Source organism: Diadema antillarum, unplaced genomic scaffold (assembly GCF_040938485.1).
Source record: "Diadema antillarum isolate AM-2024a unplaced genomic scaffold, OU_Dant_1.0 seq00001083_RagTag, whole genome shotgun sequence".
Classification (NCBI taxonomy): Eukaryota; Metazoa; Echinodermata; class Echinoidea; order Diadematoida; family Diadematidae; genus Diadema; species Diadema antillarum.
The window spans coordinates 883,693-904,936 of record NW_027271903.1 but is presented as its reverse complement, the minus strand read 5'-3'; the positions used below and the strand labels follow the sequence as shown (position 1 = coordinate 904,936).

Here is a 21,244-nt window from a genome sequence, read left to right as displayed (position 1 = left end):
TAGAAAGCACATATACATTATTAACTTCTCAATAAATATACCACAGCCACTAATGCATCATTTATATTCTCAGTCCATTGCTCAATTTTGTCAAAATATACAGTAAAAGCATCTTGCTTTACTTAAATATCATTATATCACATTGAAAATTCCTCATTAGACCTTATGAGTCAGAACAAAGCTCCATTCTGCCCCATGGTGACTTTCAGTCTCAAAGTTACAAAAAACCTTCACAAACATGTAAAATTCACGATGCATGTTTACACCATCCTTGGAACGGCAATTCATAAATAACATGAGAAACATGATTTCTCAACTACACTTTGTACATACAACTGAATAAAATCAATTTGATGCTTTACATCTGCAAATTATCAAAAATCTTATCAAGATACATGTATCTAAAGGTGGACAGGAAAAGCTCATACTTAAGACCTCAAAGTGGAAACTGTCAGTTTATTTGTTTGTGTTTTTCCTCACTACGGGCTAGTATCAGCAAAATTCACTTATTCACGATTTTTGTGAATGAGAATACATGTATATGCAATGGATATTTATTCATAATTTTCTGGGTTTTTTTAACAAGCTTTAAAATATAAAAGCTCACATTGAAGTGCTGTTTTGCAACAGCCTTTGGAGAGTAAAATTTGGGATAATTCTGCACCATTAAATATTCTACATATAAAGCAGTATAAGTAAAGAAGTGGTTTCCAATATAAACTGTGGACTCTCATTTTTGCAATATATTTGCAGTCCATTAAAGTAAAAACAAATTTGCTGGAAACATAGTGTGCTAAAAGTTACTATTTAAAATAGACTAAATGGGCATTGGTGTGTGGTACAAGACGGAAAGGAAGGAAGAGAATGGCACATATGTACAGTTTGTATAATTCTTAGATATGTATATAATATGAATAAAAACACATGAATCATTGATAACATCATGCTTGTGCTTCTAACATCAGCCTCATTGAACCATAAATTGATGGAAAATATGAAACACATCTCATAATACAAAAATTTATATAAAAAGAAGATTTACATCACTGAATCATCATTTTGAGAAGAACGCAATGACACTCGAATCAACGATTAGTTTGGCCTGTGTTAAGAAAATTCAGACTGCAGGCAAAGACATGCAATCAAGGGGCAAGATGAATGTTGCCCGTATCTTGGGATTCTTGAGCACGACACCTCAAACACCCTTCAAATAATTTCAACACAATTCTAAAAATTCATCTGCGAATCGACAAGACTTATCACATTTAAGGAGTTGTTCTGCTCTCTTGGCACCATAAGTACAACAATCACATCAACACGTTGGTGTTACACCGGCGCAACTGCTACGAATCAACTATGAGCATTTTAGATGTTGCTACGGTAGCTGTATTCATATATACACGGTATGTTAACAGTAAAAACTCCAATTACAATAACAACTTGACTGCATATACCTGTAAAAGCCTCTTAAGTCTTGGCACCCTTTACCCAGAAGGCCTTGCCAATCTATTTCCTGAGCATCATCAGGAAACTATTCCTCTTACACACATGGGTCAAGAGGTACATAGCGCGTAGAACAACTCATCCAGAGATGTATATGCCTGGCTGGATTTGAACCCAGTATCTTCCAGCTGCAAGTCTGAAGCCCATACCACTACCACCACAAGGGACAAACCTCTCTGTGAAACCGGGCAGACAAACTTTCAACTTGCCTCTCACATTGCAGGATAAGTTTTCATGTGCACTTCATCGGGCGAGACTGGCTGCTGCTGGTAGGGGGTGTAGCTGGTTCCCTGTTGCTGGTAGGGGGCATAGCTGGCCCCCTGTTGCTGTGGTTGGGGCTGCATCATGACGGGTGCCTGACCCTGACCGCTGGTGCCAGCTGCTTGTCCCACACTCTGGTTCATGGCGTCAGGGTGGTAGTATGGGTACCGCGGTGCATACGTTGTGGTGCCAAAGGAACCCTTCTTGCCCTCTATTTGCTGGAAACCCTCCATTGCAACCTCGTATGAAGGTGGTGGCAGGTATGGAGCTATTTGAGCAAAACAAAACAATACAAACCTTAAATTTGTTAGAGGAATATGCTCTCCGTTGCATTCATTGATATCACGGTTTATTTCCAGCTTAGTAAAAATTGATCAACACTACTATAAATTTGCGCGCACACACACACACACACACACACACACACATGCACGCACACACACACACACTCACACACATGCATGCAAACACACACACACACACACACACACATGCACACACACACTCACACACACACACACACACACACACACACACACAACAAATCTAAATATGTATACACATATAACACATTTTGACAACTGAAGAACTTACATACTAATCTTCTTGTATAGAAACACCTAGATCTGGTAACATTCATTTAATTTCTTCTTGGTATTCTAGCCTTTACCATATTGTTATATTTTCCTATTGATTTAATGTCATTATCTACTTAACGTGCTGCATACAACTGTGTATTTAAGCATACACACAAAAAAGAAGAAGAAAAAAATGTCACAAACAAATTTGTGAGGGTCTGACGAATTGTATAATTTCCTAGTCTATGCTGTGATCATGTTATTGTGCATGTTTTGCGTTTTCTGAGTCTGATTTTGAGTGATCTGCCTTTATCTCGTATGTAGACCTTCCTATATTTACAAGGAATTTTGTAGACTACTGATTTCTTGTGTTTGTGGTGTTGATCATAGTGTGAGTGTAGCATTGTGAGCAGTTTTTTGGTAGAAGTGTGTCTGACTTGAATGTTGGCTGCATTGTAAATGCGTCATAGTTTGTGTGAGGTTAAACCAAGGTATAGGACTACAGTGGTTGCTGGTTTCTCCATGGTATCATCAAATAACAACAACTACAGCAAGAACAGTGACCTTTGACCTTGAGATATTTTGCAAAAAATTTATTCAGTGCATTTACACCTCATGTAGCAAATATGAGCCAGGTTCCATAAAAATCCCTTTCTAGTCAAGTTTACTCTTTAGTTCAGAAAACAAGATGTGGGACAAGTTAACAGACGGACAGACAGGCAGACAGACAGACAACCAGAAAACATGATGCCTCCACCACCCTTTGGGGCACTTAGAGGCATGAAAGCAAAATTATGATCTCACATGTGGGTTGAGGTTGGTTCTGTGGTGGCGCTTGGTATCCCGGCGGAGGGGCGTAGGTAGCAAGTTGTTGGGGAGGTCCCTGAGGGGGGTACATGGCTTGCTGGGGCGGGGCCTGGGCTCCGTAGGGTGAGCCCTGCTGTTGGGCCGCGATCACGTGGGGCATTGCTGGCACTGTGCCAATTATGATGGGCAGCTCCAACTTGAGATCAATGGGTGTCCCAGAAACGTCCACTTCAAACTGCATGAAAAAAGAAAGAAACCTTTCTTCAAACAACCCTTTACAAAAAGGATGAATCTGCATTTTTTTACAAAGCTGGTAAGACCCTCATCTTCTGCTATCTTAAGTTGATAAGTATGCGTGGTTGTGACAATAATATCACTACTTAATCAAAACAAGTTACATTTTAAAACTTCATTAACCTTTGTTTAGGTCTCATTTCCATTAAACATTTACCTTTGCATTTGTCTGATTTTACTCTATCTGCTAAAGTCAACTTGAAAATTGCATTTTCTATTGGACTATTAGGAAGGCAAGTTGAGATAACATAAAGAGTAAAGGTGATGAGATTTCTACAGTCATTGCATGGGTATAAATAGACACCTCGAGTAACATTCTTCATCAGAGGCTAGTATATTTTAAGCAATACTTAATTCCAGCATTGGCATGGCATGAAGTCTCTTTCAAGACATCTCATTTATTTTTGATTTTAAAAAAACCAGGTAGCTAAACTGATTACCATGTGTCTGCTTTAATTGATTTTTCGAATGCACAATACAATAACAGCAAGCTATTGGCATGTGTTGTGTTAAATCTGTGCCAAAAGTTGTTTTGGTAAGTGAGTAGTCTGGCCAACATTTGTACAAAGCGATGGGGAACTATTACAATAGACAGAGATTTTACTTAATGTGCAACATAGTCAAAGGAGGCTATGAAAAGACATTATTATTATTATCATTATCATCAATATTATCATTATTATCATCATCATTATCATTATCATTATTATTACTATTATTATTATTATTATTATTATTATTATTATTATTATTATTATTATTATTATTATTATCATTATTATTATTATTATTATTATTATTATTATTATCATCATCATCATCATCATTATTATCGTCATTATGATAATTATCATCATGATCATTATTATCATCATCATCATCATCATTAATATTATTAATCTATGGAAACTATGGAAAAATCCAATAAAAAACATTAAAAGTTATGTTTTTTTTAATGAGTCAGATATTTAAATTTTATCATAACAAGACTGGGAAGTTAAACATATCTACTCATAAATAAACTCTCAACACTTACTCTCAGGCACTCATTCAGTCCTTTTCATCCATGCTTTAAACAAATTGAACTGCTAAAAAGTTACAAATTTATTGACATACAAGTACTTTTCAAAAATATTTGGTGGCCCGAGGCGGGCCACCAAATTTGCCCTTTTTTAAAATTTGGTGGCCCGACTTTCATTTTTGGTGGCCCCGGGCCACTGGGCCACCATTAGTGTCGAGCCCTGCCTTAGGAATGGACAGGAAGAGAAGGGAAAGGCTAGCTTTTCATAGTTTTTCTCTCTTACCTTGACTTTGTAGACAACACTGATGTTTGGACAGTTGTCAAAGTTGTTTGGAGGTATGGGTGGGATCAGCATCGGTCTGTCCACATAGTTGAGAACGTCCTGATTATTGAAGTCCTGGAACAGGAGCTCAGCTACTCGTTTGCTGCTGTGGCGTTTGTGAGTGCTTCCGCCATGCTTGGCCTTGTATTCTGCATACTGTCTCACACAACATAAATCACATCAGGGAGACTAATACAAAGTTTAACATTACCTACAAAGGAATTGAATTAGGACTAAAAATCCAAATGTTATAACATCTTCAGATACTGGAAAGAAAAGGTTTTCTTTCATCATCTAAGTGGTAAAAGTTCTTCAGCTTTTTCCAGTAATCATGATGCTAGCCATTGATACTTTCCATTGCGATGTAATATTGCAAATCAATGACTCACTTCAAATGTACAATCTTACCACCTCCCCCCCCCCCCAAAAAAAAAAAAAAAAAAAAAAAACCACCAACAACAACAAAACATAAACAAAGAAGAAAAAGAAAAAACAGCTCTAACCCTGATGGTAACAAAATCAAACCACACACACTTGCTTTGGCACATCTACCAGTAGAAGGGTATTGGTTTTGCATTAGGAGTAGGGTATTAATTTTGCTGGTGGGTGTTTCCACCTGATATATTCTGAGGGAATTAAGCTGTAATGTGGTGTTGAGAGTTGCTGTCTGAAGGTATATGGAATAATGGTCTTTAATAGGGATGATTATCTGGGTAGGATCATTTTTCAAGTGGTACTCAACCATACTGAGGACCATATGTTTGTCTATATAATGAGAGGTATAACTTACCAAATCCTCTAGGAAACTTTTCCAAATGTCACTTGCAAGGACAAATATGGAAACTAAATAACATCATTTGGCTTGTGACTCGTGGATAGTTTTCATTTTCTATCATGAGCACAACATCAGGTTAAAAGTCTCTACAAGGAAATTATGGAACAGTTAAAAGCTAGTCTGATAAGAAAGGGTTCGGATTTGATAAGCACAACAGCAAAAATTTGATTAAAACTTGGATCAAATAATGAGGTTATGAAACTGAAGTTTTGCTACTTTTCCCAAAACAGTTCCTGAATGGTCAATGCGAATATGCAAATGAGAGGGTTGATGATGTCATCGCTTCACAACTTACCATATAGTTTGTACACAAAATCTTGTAAAATCCACTTTTTTTTTTTGTTCAAATGCAATTATGCCTCAGTCTCAAGTCCTAATACATCTGACTGATCATTATTTCAAAGGTATACACCCGGAATAACATTATGTTCTACACTTTTATAGCAGAAAAATTGCACTTTCGTCAGTTTTTTTTAACACGATAAAGGGAAAATTGTGAGGGTGATGACATCATCAGCACACTCATTTGCATAGTTATATCAACAGTTTAGAATTGTTTTGCAAAATATACAAAATTTGCAAAATTTGCAAAATTTCACAATTTCACAACTTCCCTAAACTTCATCCCAATTTGATCAAATTTTCACTGTTGTGCTTATATGAAATTCTACTTTCTCTTTTCAGACTAATTCTTAACTGGCCAAGATTTCCCCTTTAAAAGAAAAGGTGCTACCAATGGAAAGTTTAGCCAACCTGTATGAGTGCAGCTTTAAGAGAGATGATGTCCCTGCCTGTCTGGTTGTTAAGGTTCATGGTGATGAGAATGGACTCGCCCGGAGCGTACCCTGACTTGTCCAGGTATGCCTCGATCCGGATGGGACCAGACTCACAGCACAGGCAGCAGACTGTCTTCTCTGACACTGCACCTGGCCTGTTCTGGAAGGGTTGGTGGGTGGGTTGGGTGAGGGTGGGGTGGGATGGGGTGGTTGAGAGTGGGTGAGGGTGGGGTGGGATGGGTTTGTGGGGTGGGATGGGGTGCGTGAAAGTGGGAGTGGATTGGGCGAGGGTGGCATGGGTTGAGCGAGGTTGGGTTGGGTGAGAGTGGGGTGGATTGGTTGAGGGTAGAGAGGGTTAGATGAGGGAGGGGAGGGTTGCATGAGGGTGGGGAGGGTTGGATGAGGGAGGGGAGGGTTAGATGAGGGAGGGGAGGGTTAGATGAGGGAGGGGAGGGTTGGATGAGGGAGGGGAGGGTTGGATGAGGGTGGAGAGGGTTGGATGAGGGTGGGGTTTGTTGTGCAAGGGTGAGAGAGAAGGAAATGATATAAAATGAATCAATCAAGGTACCAGTAAGGCAAATCAAGAGTACTGAGTTGTAGCTGTAATCAGCATGACAAAGACTTAGCAGTTGAGGGAACAACATATAAAAACAGAGAGACAGATAGAGGAAGATAAGAAAGGGAGAAGGAAAGGCAAGAAAGTGACAGATAAAAATGACAATAAAAAAATTCTGATCAAAATACATGTACATCTATCCATTCTCAAAATCACTAGGGACACTATGAAAATGGGTAAAGATAAGAACAGCAGTCAAACCTGTCTATAGGGGCCACCCAAGGGAGACAGAAAAAGTGGCCATTATAGACAGGTAGCTGCTATATACAGGGACTTATGGCTTTTCTTCTGGGAGGGATTTGCTTTAGTAGTCGTATGTGGCAGGTGGCTGCTATAGACAGGTGGCTACTACAGCAGGTTTGACTGTACCTTGGTCATTCTACTTTGATTCAAGTGAATTGTTCAAATGATGAAAATATATTCCGTAAGAGACATTCACACGATTACCATAATACGAGTTGAAGACGCAAACACTCAATAAACACAGGATTGGACTAGGTATACATGTAGCATTACAAAGACCTTACTTAAAGAGTCCCTGAAATTTCAGCGTGATTCTGTCTCCTTTAGTTGTGCACCTGTTTGCTGTTGTTCGTAGTTTCCAGTCTTGCAACATTTTAATCTCACATGCTTGAAGTATACATCATCCCAAGATCCTACAGTACCCCCTTACCAGTATGTTTGGCATCAGGTTCAGATCCTTGACCGTCCAGATGCTAAAGAAGCGGTGAACCTTGTGGTCAAACTTCCACGGCCTGTCGATGGTCGTCTTGATGTAGTAACGAACATAGCCCACCGTGCCCTCGAAGGGCGGCGGCATGGACTGCATCGGCAGCTGGAACTGGAAAGGGAAGCGGTGATCCCCCATGGGGAGTTTCATCCTACTAGCTGCCTTGTTATTCTTGCCTACAAGAGGGCACAAAAAGTCAGAATTACATTGCAGAATTTAATGTTTGTCACCTACAGGCTGTTTTTCCCATTTGCTCTGATGAATATCGGATAAGCTATTACTTTCGCGGACAGATATTTCCACGAATGAGGAGATGCCAGACATTTTCCGAGATGTTGTTTTCGCAAATTGACACCGAAGCTATTGTAAATGCCCGATTCATTGGCCTAACGCATGGCGACATTTTTGTGTGTTGTTAAATTCACGGTCCAACTGTGATTGGCTAAATTCGTGAAAATTAAACCCTTGCAAAGATAACAGCTATACACATTAGTAGAATTTCCATACTCACTCTTTATCAGATAATTTTGATAACTCTCAGATTCCTAAATCTGGAATATTTTTGTATTTCAGTAAGAAATGCAGAATTGTACAATGTGTCCATTTGCCACTCATAGGCTGTTTTCCACATTTTCTATTATAGATAATAAAACTTGGTGGCTCTTCATCAAATGATTTTTAAAACTCTCAGGTTCCTTAATCTGGAATATTTTGGTCTAAGTCAGAAATGTAGAATTGTACATTTGTCAATCATAGGCTGTTTTCCACATTTGCAATTATAAATAACAGAACTTACAGGTTCTTTGTCAAATGATTTTCAAAACTCTCAGGTTCCTTAATCTGGAATATTTTGGTCTCAGTCAGAAATGTAGAATTGTACATTTGTCAATCATATAGGCTGTTTTCCACATTTGCAATTATAAATAACAGAACTTAGTGGTTCTTTGTCAAATGATTTTCAAAACTCTCAGGTTCCTTAATCTGGAATATTTTGGTCTCAGTCAAATGTAGAAATGTACCTTTGTCATTCATACGCTGTTTTCCACATTTGTTATTATTGATAAATAATAGAGCTTAATGGCTCTTTGTCAAACAATCTTTTGAAGTCTCAGGTTCCTCAATCTGGAATATTATTGTAGCATAAAAGTTGCATTCCCATATATTCCAAGTCCATAGGTGCAACATATTCAAAAGACAACATGCTGGAAAAGTCCATACAATTTACAAAGAGGAATTTCCATTTAACAGTTATTCCATTCAAGTAAGCCGCACAATATCAAATATCTAACTCAAATATAGAGACAGACACACACACACACACTGGTTTATTTCAGGAATATGATGATGAATTATAGTATTTGAAGAGTAGGAGATAGTTCATTCAGAGTACAAGTGCAAATACTGACTGCTATGGTGGCATGAGGGAGGCCAATGTTCCATAATCAAAATAATGTACAAACATTCAGGAAATAATTCAACAAAGGTATTTTAAATTTAGTCCATGAATAATGCATATTTTCACTGCATTACATACTCATGGCTAATCACACATTATACACTGTCAACAGATTCAGGGCTTATCCAGTAGTGAATTTGTGCTGACACGCAGATGCAAGGTATAACTATTACGTGAATGTTTCAGTCCATAAACCAACAATGATAAATCTAAACCTTGGATTTTATTCAAACTAGCTTTTTGAATTGGAAACTTACTGTGCTTTTACAGAAAGAACGCATCATGTTTATATTTAGACTTATCTCAACAACGAACTAGAAATGTCGCTACAGTGACTGGTTATACCCCCGCCAAACAACATTTCATAAGCTTTGGTCAAAACAACATTTCATAAGCTTTGGTCAAAAAAAAAGAGGAAGTAGTTAAATCCGCAAGATCTTTCCTTGATCTTCTGCCATTAATATGCCGTTACCATGGCAACGTACTTTCGGGTACTGTCGAAAAATGCGTCTTGCACATCTACAACCAAAGGCACACATCTGTACCAAGTTTCATGGAAATTGGGCAAAAACTGAGGAAGTAGTTTGCAACACAAAATTTTCCATCATTTTGGCTCATAATATGTGAGCTGTTACCATGGCAACATACTTTTTGTCACTGTCAAGAAATGTGTCATGCTGACCTATATCCTAAGACAAACATTCAATATGAATTCCATGAGAATTGGAAGAACACTGATGAAGCAGTTTTGCCATGAAGCATTTTGCCCTATATTTTACCAATAACATGCCGTTACCATGGCAACGCACTTCTTCCACTCCGGAAATATGTGTCTTGCACATTAACATATTCAGATGAACATCTGTACCTAATTTCATAAAAATTGATCAAAAACTGTGGGAGGAGTTCGCGACGCAATATTTGTACCCATTTTTGCCCATAATATGCCGTTACCATGGCAACGTACTTTTGGGTACTGTCAAAAAATACGTCTTGCACATCTACAACCCAAGGCACACATCTGTGCCAAGTTTTATGGGAATCGGTTGAAAACTGAGGAAGTAGTTCGCGACGCAAGATTTGTACCCATTTTTGCCCATAATATGCCGTTACCATGGCAACGTACTTTTGGGTACTGTCAAAAAATACGTCTTGCACATCTACAACCCAAGGCACACATCTGTGCCAAGTTTTATGGGAATCGGTTGAAAACTGAGGAAGTAGTTCGCGACGCAAGATTTGCAACGGACCGACCGCCCGACCGACCGCCCGACCGCCCGACCGCCCGACCGTCCGCTGATTCCTATATACCCCCTTCAAACTTCGTTTGGCGGGGGTATAAAAAGGAAGATTGTGTCAAAATCTGATTGCCCCTCCCCCCATTATACAAATGCACATATGCACATGCACACACACACACACACACACACAACACACAGCAAACACATAAGGAGTAATATTCATGCCAATGATATGATAGCATAAATGCTTTGACCTTAGGCTGTTCTTAATATCACTATCTCTCTCTCTCGTAAGTCCGTTTTCTAGCTTCATGCTAAAAATAGACATGATGACACTCTGATTGCATGTGATTCACTATTCTCCTAAATCTAGTTTCATGGTTTCAATTATTTACATAATACATGCAGCCCATAAATTTTTGCCCCCTGCTTGTTTGCAGTACACAGCAAGGCCTACTGGTTCTTTGTAGTACACAGCATGCAAGGCCTACTGGCTAAATACATTTGTATGTCAACCGTAGTACCAATCTACACAATGAATTACAAAGAGACAAATGCCATGATGCCGTGGGGGGGGGGGGGGGGGGGGGCGGGGGATAACATTTGCTATGTGTTGACAACTCAAGCAAGACTCTCTTCACATAAACTAGGGTGGTTTTTTTATAGTATTTATAGAGGGGCTTAGGGTGCAACAGATGGAGCATCACTCTAAATTGTGGGTTACGCCACTTATATACAAAGCATATTTATATTTGTATTGAACACAACACACTGACATATAATATTCATAGAGAGACTGATAAGGATGTGTCATTTTTTGAGTAGTTATCAAACCTCAATATTTGAATAGGCCCATTCACACACAAGACTCAAGACTGATTAATTTTTGCATCATGATGCAAAAATTCATGTCAGTTCCACTGTTTACACTTACATGTGACCAGAAACCTAATTCGGCGGCATGTGAAGCACTTTCAATACCAGTATCCAAAATGTGCATGCCAAAACACTGAATGGAGTGCCATTCCGGGCACTGTAGTGTGCGGACCTTATATGGTACATTGCATCACAGGATTAAAAAACTTGATTGTGTGTATGTGTGTGTCTGCGTGTGCATGAGTGTGTGTGTGTGTGTGTGTGTGTGCTGTTTACACAGATGGCGCAAGGTAAATAATCATGAGGGTTTCCAAACAAATCCAGATGAAGTGCTTTATTGCACTGTGATGCGGATCGCAATAGTTTAAAAATATTTCAAGTTGAGTCCACACAAAAGAACAAATAGTTTTCGGATTAAAAGACTAATCAGTTAGCAGTACTTAGCATTGATAATCTGATATTTGTCATGAGTATACATCAAACTTTACTTGTAAATGGCGAAAAATGTTACTAGAAAAGATCAATGAACAATATATGCTACTGTATAAAATGTTATTCTAGCAAGGGCAAAATTTTTGTGAATTTCACAAATCACTGTTGGACCGCAAAAATGCACTAGGGTAATAGTCCACTTACAATAACCTCGGTGTAACTACTGTAAAAGTGGAAATTTCCACGGTGTTGAAATTTTCGCGCATTTCATGCCACCACAAACTAGCGTGAAAATAAAGGCATGCAAATATTTCTGCGTGCCATATGTTCCAGTAGTTGATGTCTTGATTCCACCCAATTAAAAACATGCGAAACTCTTCTAACCCGCCCAAGCGCAAAAAATTAGTTGTGCCAAAATATCCACTTTTACAGAAATCAGCTTTTACGGTATTTCAGACTTTGTATGTTAAATGTGCACTAGCATAAATTTTGAGAGCTGCATTTTCATCAGCTCTGGCAGACGTACCTTCACCTCGCAGAATGATCTCCTGCTTGAAGTATGGAATTTTCCAGCTGTAATGAATAGTTCTTCTGTGCTCCCCTGAACCTCTGCTCTCAGACCAGTGAGTGTAAGACTTGCCCTTACATACCACCTTGATTCCTGTTAGAAGGGTCAAAGAACATATCACACTCCATGTGGTAAAAGAAAACAATGCACTTTTTTGCTACGGGGGAAGTTACTCGGAAGGGAAGTCGTTTATGGAAGACACAGCTGAGTGTTGATTTGAGAAAAATCAAACCAATAATGTGACGATTTCAATGCCAGTATTTCTAACATAACATTGTTCAACCACCAAAACAGAATATGATGTACTAGAATTTCCTTTGTAAAAGATGACACTTCGGTAATTTTTTTTTTTAAACTTGATTTGAATGCAGTTTAAATTATCCCGTTTCTGAATTGAAGAGTTCGATCATGTAAGTGTCTCGATGGATAGTGCATATCGTGCCAGGTTTCATACCACCGGCATGAATATCTACAGCCCAACCATTCCATGTAACTAGACACCAGCACCTTAAAATTTCAAGTTCAAGCAATTTAGAAAGAGTATTCATATTTGGGTAGGTATATGTTCAAAGGGTGTAAATCCAATTTTTCACTGCTTTTCACTTTCTAACAGCCGAGTTACACCTCCCAGAACAAAGATCATATTTACTACAAAAATGATGCCTCTTTGGTACTTTTTTTTAATTTCACTATTTAAGGCATGTTCTTTTGTCTATAGATAATTTTTTCACATAAGGTCTCATTTTATACCCATTTTACCATATCAAGTTGTTTTTTCCATTTATGATATGTAATGAGCTTGGCAATACTTTCGATTGAAAACAACCTTGAAATGTGTCACGCGAGTCACACAAATAAGTCCATATTTTAGATTGCTTAAAAATTAGTAGACTGTATGAAATGTAGCTGATAAATAATGAGGATTATAGAGTCCTCAATCATGCCAGAAAATAAGGTTTCCATTATATGTAAGCCCCTTCATTGTAAAAAACACCAGAACAATTGTGCCACGCGAGTCACGCAAGGAATTCTTAGCGTTGTCACTCGAGTCACAGTTTAAAGGTTTGAAAAAATTAAAGACCAGAATGATTGAGATTCTTTTGAATAAATTCTGCGTTGAAACTAAATCATGTAATATGTTTAATTTTCCCAATAAAGGTAAATGTTTTATGTTAATTGGTAAATAAGTAGTATTATAATAAGTAACGTATAGCTAACTGGATTGTCAACTTCCGTTTGGTTGGTCAGTACAAAAAATGGTAGGAGGTGGGTGGCCGCCTCGTCAACAAAAATGTATAATGCATCAGGAACTCTTCTTGGAAATTACAACTACTTGTACTGTATGTCAGCTCCACTTCTGTGAAGTTCTTGGAACATTGCTTCATAAAGTGGCCACAATCAGCAACTGCAAGTTACAAATATGTACATTGTATAAAGATGACAAGAAAATGGCTTCAAATCTTCCCTCAAATTTTGCTGTCCCCCAAATTGGCTTCGCTGATAATCATTCATGGTCCAGTTAAGATGAAGTCTAATCTGCCATTTGGAATGAGGTGCAAATAGCTCTCTATACATCAATAATGTGACCCCAAGAGAAAATTATCGCATGTCATCATCAATGATGAGGCCTACGATGTGTGCTTAGACCATGACAAAACAGTATTATGTTGTACACTGTAGTTTTTGTGGATGAGCTTCTGTAAACAGTCAGCAGTGAAGTGAATTGGTCAAAATATGGTCAGATGATCCTGCACGCCAATTCAAAATAGATTTGTTATCAGTGTCCCACCTACAGTTTGTATGCTGATGGAGAAACACAACATTGACCTACAATGTAGTGTGGAATTTCAGCACTACAAGTCATGAGAAAGATCCAGTTGACACAGACAGTGGAGCAAGCCTGAAGCGGCAGAGCAGCGGTTATGTGAAAAATCAAAACTTGCGTTCAATCTCCACTGCTGAGGAATTTTGTCTTGCTGTATTTTTTTAAAACTCTTCCTACAACTTTCATCACAAACAAAGGGAAGTTGAAAATTGTTCTGAGGGTTTGTACCTGCCTGCTATTTTTGGAGTATAGCTGCACCACATAACTTAATCATCACTTCAATATATATATCACCTTCAAAGAGTAAATATCTTGTCGCAAAAAGGTTCACTTCTCAGAGAAGCAGTGGTGATATATCCGATAATGGTAATAGTGATGGTGGAAATGAGGATAAATACCATTGGGCCCGAGGCCCAAAAGTCAATTGGCTGATGGTGGCAGCTGCCTTCAGCAGAAAGCATCCCCGCAGCATCTATGGCACAAGCCTCCTAAGTGGTCAGAAGTGACATTTACCTTTTAGTCACTTGGAGAAAAAGGGGAATATATTCCACTGGCTGGATAAAAGAGCCATGGTAGCCTGAATCAGACATCTAATGTAAATTACAGCAGCCATATCTTGTCAACAATAGTAGACTTAGTTAAAGTTCATGAATGAAGAGATTGAGTCTTTCAAAAAAAAAATAAATGAATAAAATGGCCCCAACAAACTAGGCATGAAAACTGTCTCCAAGAAGCAGTGACAAACTATCTCAAACTCCAGAAAAACACTTTGGCAAAGAAAACTGAATATAGTATATGAAGAGTTTGTTTGCAAAAACCGATTTGCATGTAAGTCCATTTTTGAAGATTTTGAAGTACGGTCTCTGTCATAAAATACAAACTAATACCTTTTAAATGATATACTGGTCACTACATATACGGTAAAGGTATATTTTTGAAGTTATGGTCAAAAGAAGCAAACATTTTCTTATTATTCTCTTTATTTTTCTTGACCTTTAATTGCAAATATCTCCATTTGGCAAAGATGGACTTATCGGTTTTTGTAAACAAACTCTTCATATATCATGTAGTTTACTATAAAAAATAAGCAAAACATGGTGATCATTCTTCACATCAGACTCAGTAATGGCAGATAAACAAAAAAGGGTATCAGTATGTGTGAGCATTACATATTATTAGAAGTGAGGATTCTTTGTGCATCAAAGTAACTTCGAAAAGAGCTTCAATGGATTCATATAAATCAATAAGCAAATATACGCAAGTTAACCTAAAGGAAGTTCGAATTTGATTCATTTTGAATAGAAGACTTGTTGATACAATTATAGTAAATAAGAAAGAAAAAGAAAATTCATTGAAAAAGAATGATTTCCTGGAACTCTTGATTAGACGAGGGGAAAAAAGAGGTTCAAGTGAATTTTTGCTGGATGTTTTATGTATTAAATGTTCTATGAGTTCCCATGATCCCATCAGAGATTGGAGTTTAATAGATGATTTCTTTGTTTTAAAGATATGTGTGATGAAACTACCCATAAATAACATGTTAGGTTAAACATTTGGCTCATTTTACTCAATAAAATCATTATAGTAGGCTGAACTTTTGGTCCTGAATGATACTCGTCACGCGAGTCACACTCACGTGTCACGCGAGTCACATTTTTATATGCCAATTGAGTTGAAAGAAAAAGTCAAGGCCTGATGAAATTTTGCATGTTTATTGCCTAATGTCTCAAAATTGAATCCAGAAAATTCTGTGTACATAGGACAAGTACTTTCTTACGAAAATCCACTCAAGTACAGTAAGGTCAGAAATCTTCAATAGTGTCGCGTCATGCGAGTCACAGCAAAAAAGTGAAGTATCTCTTACTAGAATGACTTGACATCAAAAACTTCTATGAACCAATGTGCAGGGTCCATACCTTGATTGAAATATATATGTAAAATAAACAGGCCTGCAAAATAGATTTTTCAAGTACTCAACCATAACAAGTTAAAATTTTGTATAAATGTCACGCCGTCACGCGAGTCACAATGGAATGGCTGACTTCACAATTTGTCCCATTTTGATTTGGGGTAAACTGTAAATCTCTTTTCAGATATCATTCTTTGATGTTTCCTGCACACTTTGACACCTGGTTGTTGGCTTCATAAACTTGGTTTTGGTGGCATATTACAATGAATCAAAACTACTCATCAAAACAGGCTAAAGTTGCTGCAGCCCGTTATTCTACTGTGCGAAGCAATTGCATATAATTTCCATAAATCAACACCACAACCATTGTCATAAACTTGCACTATATATATTTGTGGTGTTTAGTTTTTTTGGGAAAAAAAAACATATTATATATTCATGGGATAAAAATAAAGCACTAGAAAACTTATCAAGAAATAGTTATATTGGAATAAAACTGCATTGAAAACATAATATTTATCATCAATCTATGAATGACTAGCATTTGTCTACTTTCATAACCGATTACCAAGCCATTTTCAGATCACAAGAAAAACTAGAAATGTCGCTTTGGCGACTGGTATGCCTCCACCATAATGCATGATTTTCCCAATAGGTCTAGATAGTACATGTGGACAATGTGTAATTACATTTTCACAAAATTGGCAAAATATTGAAATAACAAATTTGTCACAAATGTGTTGAATGTTCACCCATGTATCTAGGGATTTAAGGACTTTAACTTGACTTTGACCCATTCATACATTTAGGCATTGAGTAATTTTCAAGGTACAGGTGTGGAGAATTGGTGTGAATTTCTGAATTGAATAGTAAATTGTTACCATTTTCATCTGGCCCTTGACCCTAAAATTCATAAGATAATCACTTTCAGGTAGAACATGCATAATATGTACTAAGTTTCAAGATAACTTGAGCCACTTCCGAGATATGGAGGAAAAAGTTAGTTGAGCACTTTCACTTGATCTTTGACCTTTTGACCTTTGAGGCAAAAAAAAGAAGGAAAAAAAAACTTTCCAGAGAATTTCTATTAGGTCACACATGCATACACCAAGTGTGAAAAAAAATAACCCTGCTGGCATTGCATAAATATGAGGGAAATAGTAAAATTTTGAAGTGTTGCACTTGACCTTTGACCCCTGACCTTTGACCCCATGAACCCTACATTCTCTAGATAATCAATTCCAGTCAGTACATGTATATACCATGTTCCATGACGATACCTTGAACAATTTTCCAAGGTACGGAGAAAAAAAAAGTTTTAATATTTTTACTTGACCTTTTGACCTTTGACCTCGTGACCCAAACTTTCACCAGAGAATCTTAATTGGGTAATACATGTATACACTAAGTTTCAAGAAAATATCTTCAGGCATTCAATAGATATGGTGGAAATAGTGAAATTGCATGCATTTGACCCTGACCTTTTGACTTTTGACCTTTGACCTCATGACCCAAACCTTCACCAGAGAATCTTAATTGGGTAATACATGTGTACACTAAGTTTCAAGAAAATATCTTCAATCATTCAATAGATATGGTGGAAATAGTGAAATTTTATGTATTTGACCCTGACGTTTTGACCTTTGACCTTTGACCACATGACCCAAACTTTCACCAGAGAATCTTAATTGGGTAATACATGTATACACTTAGTTTCAAGAAAATATCTTCAGGCATTCAATAGATATGGTGGAAATAGTGAAATTTTATGTATTTGACCCTGACGTTTTGACCTTTGACCTTTGACCTCATGACCCAAACTTTCACCAGAGAATCTTAATTGGGTAATACATGTATACACTAAGTTTCAAGAAAATATCTTCAGGCATTCAATAGATATGGTGGAAATAGTGAAATTTTATGTATTTGACCTTGACCTTTTGACCTTTAGCATGTGCACCCAAAAGTTGATAGGCACAACTTCACCCCCTAATACACATACATGCCAAGTTTCATTAGGATACCTCAACAGGTTTTGATAGTTACCTTGTCCACAAAATTCATTACGGACGGACGGAAGGACGGACGGACGGACGGACGGACGGACGGACGGACGGACGGACAACCCGAAAACATAATGCCTCCGGCACCACTTCGTGACGGAGGCATAAAAAGAAACTTTGAGATAAACTGCAAAATGTAAACTGTCTACAATGTACATGCATTAATACATTAAAAAAACATAATCTCATGCCTTCCTATAAATCCATTTGTAAGTCATGTCAGTGTTCTTAGATAAGGAAGATGGTTTATCACCATGAAATCAATATAATGAATTTTCTATTTAAGGTTTCATGTTAAAATTGGCTATATACACAAACAACACCGTAGGTCAATCAGACGATGCTAGAATGTATGGTGAAGGTTGCACATTCTTATATCATGTTTTATCAAATATACATGTACCGGTACCTCATATATTTTCCTGGAAAGGCAATATTGGAAGCAACCATAATGGACAAACTTGAGATGGTGATAATGTCACTACCTCAGAAGTCTCACACTATAAACGTCAACACAATTTTTTTTTTGTTTTTTTTTACTATTTTCTATTTTTTATATCATCAGCTGAGAACCAGAAGGGTGTTATCGCATTCTAAGATTTGAGCATTTAAATAAATTAAACAAATAACCAATTTTCATGATATGAAAAGTCTATTTAATCAACAGTGGGTCGATTTATAAGCATTGTTCCAAATACCCAGTAAAACAGTGCTCTTGTTTAAATTGTGACATGGTCATTTTACTGAAAATGAAAATGAAAATTATATTCAAGATTGACACTATTAGTAATTACACGTAGTGTTCACCCTTCTGGATCTTAGCCAATGATACGCATTTCAGCAATGAGACTGGGTAATGATCTCTTTTCAGTCTTGTAATGACTTTAAGCAATGATGACTCTGCAAGGAAGAGTGTGTTTATAACTGCCGTATATCATCAACCAAAGGCATAGCAAATATATTTTTTTAAAAGCACACATTTTTGTGCACAAAAAAAGGAGAGCAATTTGATCCATGACATCATTAGTGACTAATCTGCTCTAGATACATTATATGCAGATGTTCCATATCTCTGTGTCATGAAAACATCTAATAGGCCTACAATTTTGCAATTTTATAAGTTTTTCCGGCATGATATGGATGAAACTCAGATAGCACTCTGCTCATCTATGACTAATGATTTATATTTCATTTATTGTAAAGCTTATTCGAACATGTCTACACCTTTCATCAATGTCACCGATGGGCCAGTTAGGGAAAATGATTTGGCATACAACAAAAATTTTAGTGTTCATCATCTGCCACTGACACTTAATTTGAGGAACCCATCCCATGGTAAACTGTACACACATGCAATGTATTGTCTGTTAACAGGCACGAGATGCCTACTAACAGACAAAAAGAATCACCATGACGTAGGGCAAACAAATATCACATGGTAATTGAACAGCTGTAAAAAGCATTGTTGACAGGGTATGGAGTGATGGAAATAATTCAATATGAAAATTCAAACAATGTAAACAAATACAGATGATGACTACAGAGGGACCATTTTTGGTTCAAAAAGAGAGAATGAAAGAATGTCAGACAACTCACATTTTAGAGTGTGCACATCAAAAAAAATTGGCGTGTCGGACATGTATTGGAAAGAAGGACTAACAAATGTGTCTTTGGAAAAATGACATAAAGATGCCAGTATCAGAACAATGCCCCCCCCCCCCTAAATATCGGTTAGTGATACAGTGATAGAGTAAATGTAAAGATTAGGGTTAGGATTAGAAAGCTTCAGTTAGGATTATGATTAGGTTCAGGATCATAATTAGAGTTAGGATTCAGTGAAAGGTCTGGGGGGATAGTCCAGAGGTAATTAATTGTCCTAGAGAACTAAAGACAACTTACCAGAATGTCCCCCCAAAATGGAATAATTGTTTCATTACTTACCTCTGATGTCTCCTTTTTCTCCTGACAGCACAATCCTCACTTGGCCATGGATGATGTCGCCAGGTTTATACACGTCACAGTTCCCTTCCAAAAGAACTTCAAAGACTTGCAGTTTACCCATTCTGCTTTGGTATCCAGTGATTCAAGATGCCAATATAGGAAAGCTGCTACTATCTTATGTGAGTGTATCTATACACAGCCCAGTCGCTATTTTGATAAAGTGCTCCGCACGGCGTCTGGTCGCGGGCTAGTGGGAGTGGTTTCCGCAGCCGACTTTGAGAACCTGTAGCTTGAGAAGCGAAGAGCCGTTCACACAACAGCTAGGTCAGGATAAGACACAGTATAGACTATGACAATGCTTTTATCAAAAGTACTCAACCTTTAATAGTGCAATAATGCACTTTTGTGAGCTGCTCCTGCTACATAAACTCAACTCAATTTGACAAGGAACACTGCGCTGTAATTTGCTTGGATATATATGTAGGTTTCAAACAAGCTCTTTTCTCTATGCTGCCTTTGATGAAAGTTAACAATGTGTCGACATTTATATAAAATAATGTGTGCAGCAACAGGCATGTGCACATGGTTAAATTTCTGAATGTTGATGGGTACAGATGACAGAGATATGACAAGTCATTAACACAACACTCAGCAGGTCTAAATCAAAACATGATCGACGTGTCTGTATAAACTTGTAATAGACTTGCCTGGTGGCAGCAATATTCGAGATACCGTACCTGAAGAAAATTCATATCATTATGTAGGACGGAACCTAATCTATCTGTCACCATATTATTTTTTATTCCTCGGATTTGACAGCGTCGCGTCCGGTGTAGGCCTACTGATAGCACTGGCGCTTGCAAAGGGTATCGGGTGCTTGCGGTTGCTGCTACGGACGCGACCCGGAGGACACGATCACTGACTGACTGCGAGTGAGTACTAGGTGCCTATATTATACTCTTCTGGATCTGGAGTCGGTGACTTAGCTGTATATGGCCCAGTAATAAGGCCCTGATATTACATCTTTTGATTTGACAAATCAGTGTTATGTCACAGTTCCAATCAGCTGTCTATTCAACAATTTATGAGGGCTTACCGTGAAGCTATAGGGAGCGCTGGCATCTGTACCTCAGCTCTGCGTTAGTCTGGCTTCCAGACCCTCTGCCCATACTATTTCGCTATCCATGATA

The 21,244-nt window shown here is 37.7% G+C and overlaps 1 protein-coding gene across 1 annotated transcript; it reads right to left on the bottom strand.

Moving 5' to 3' along the window:
* Positions 1 to 1,715: 1,715 nt before the first annotated feature.
* LOC139743449 (arrestin domain-containing protein 3-like) lies at positions 1,716 to 20,879 on the bottom strand. The gene is made up of 8 exons (XM_071653931.1): positions 20,792 to 20,879; positions 20,055 to 20,343; positions 12,275 to 12,409; positions 7,687 to 7,919; positions 6,375 to 6,557; positions 4,748 to 4,942; positions 3,147 to 3,384; positions 1,716 to 2,032 (listed from the first exon to the last, which is right to left on the bottom strand). Exons 2-8 carry the CDS (start codon positions 20,173 to 20,175, stop codon positions 1,716 to 1,718), a joined length of 1,422 nt encoding a protein of 473 aa, XP_071510032.1. The 5' UTR covers positions 20,176 to 20,343; positions 20,792 to 20,879.
* Positions 20,880 to 21,244: the final 365 nt, after the last annotated feature.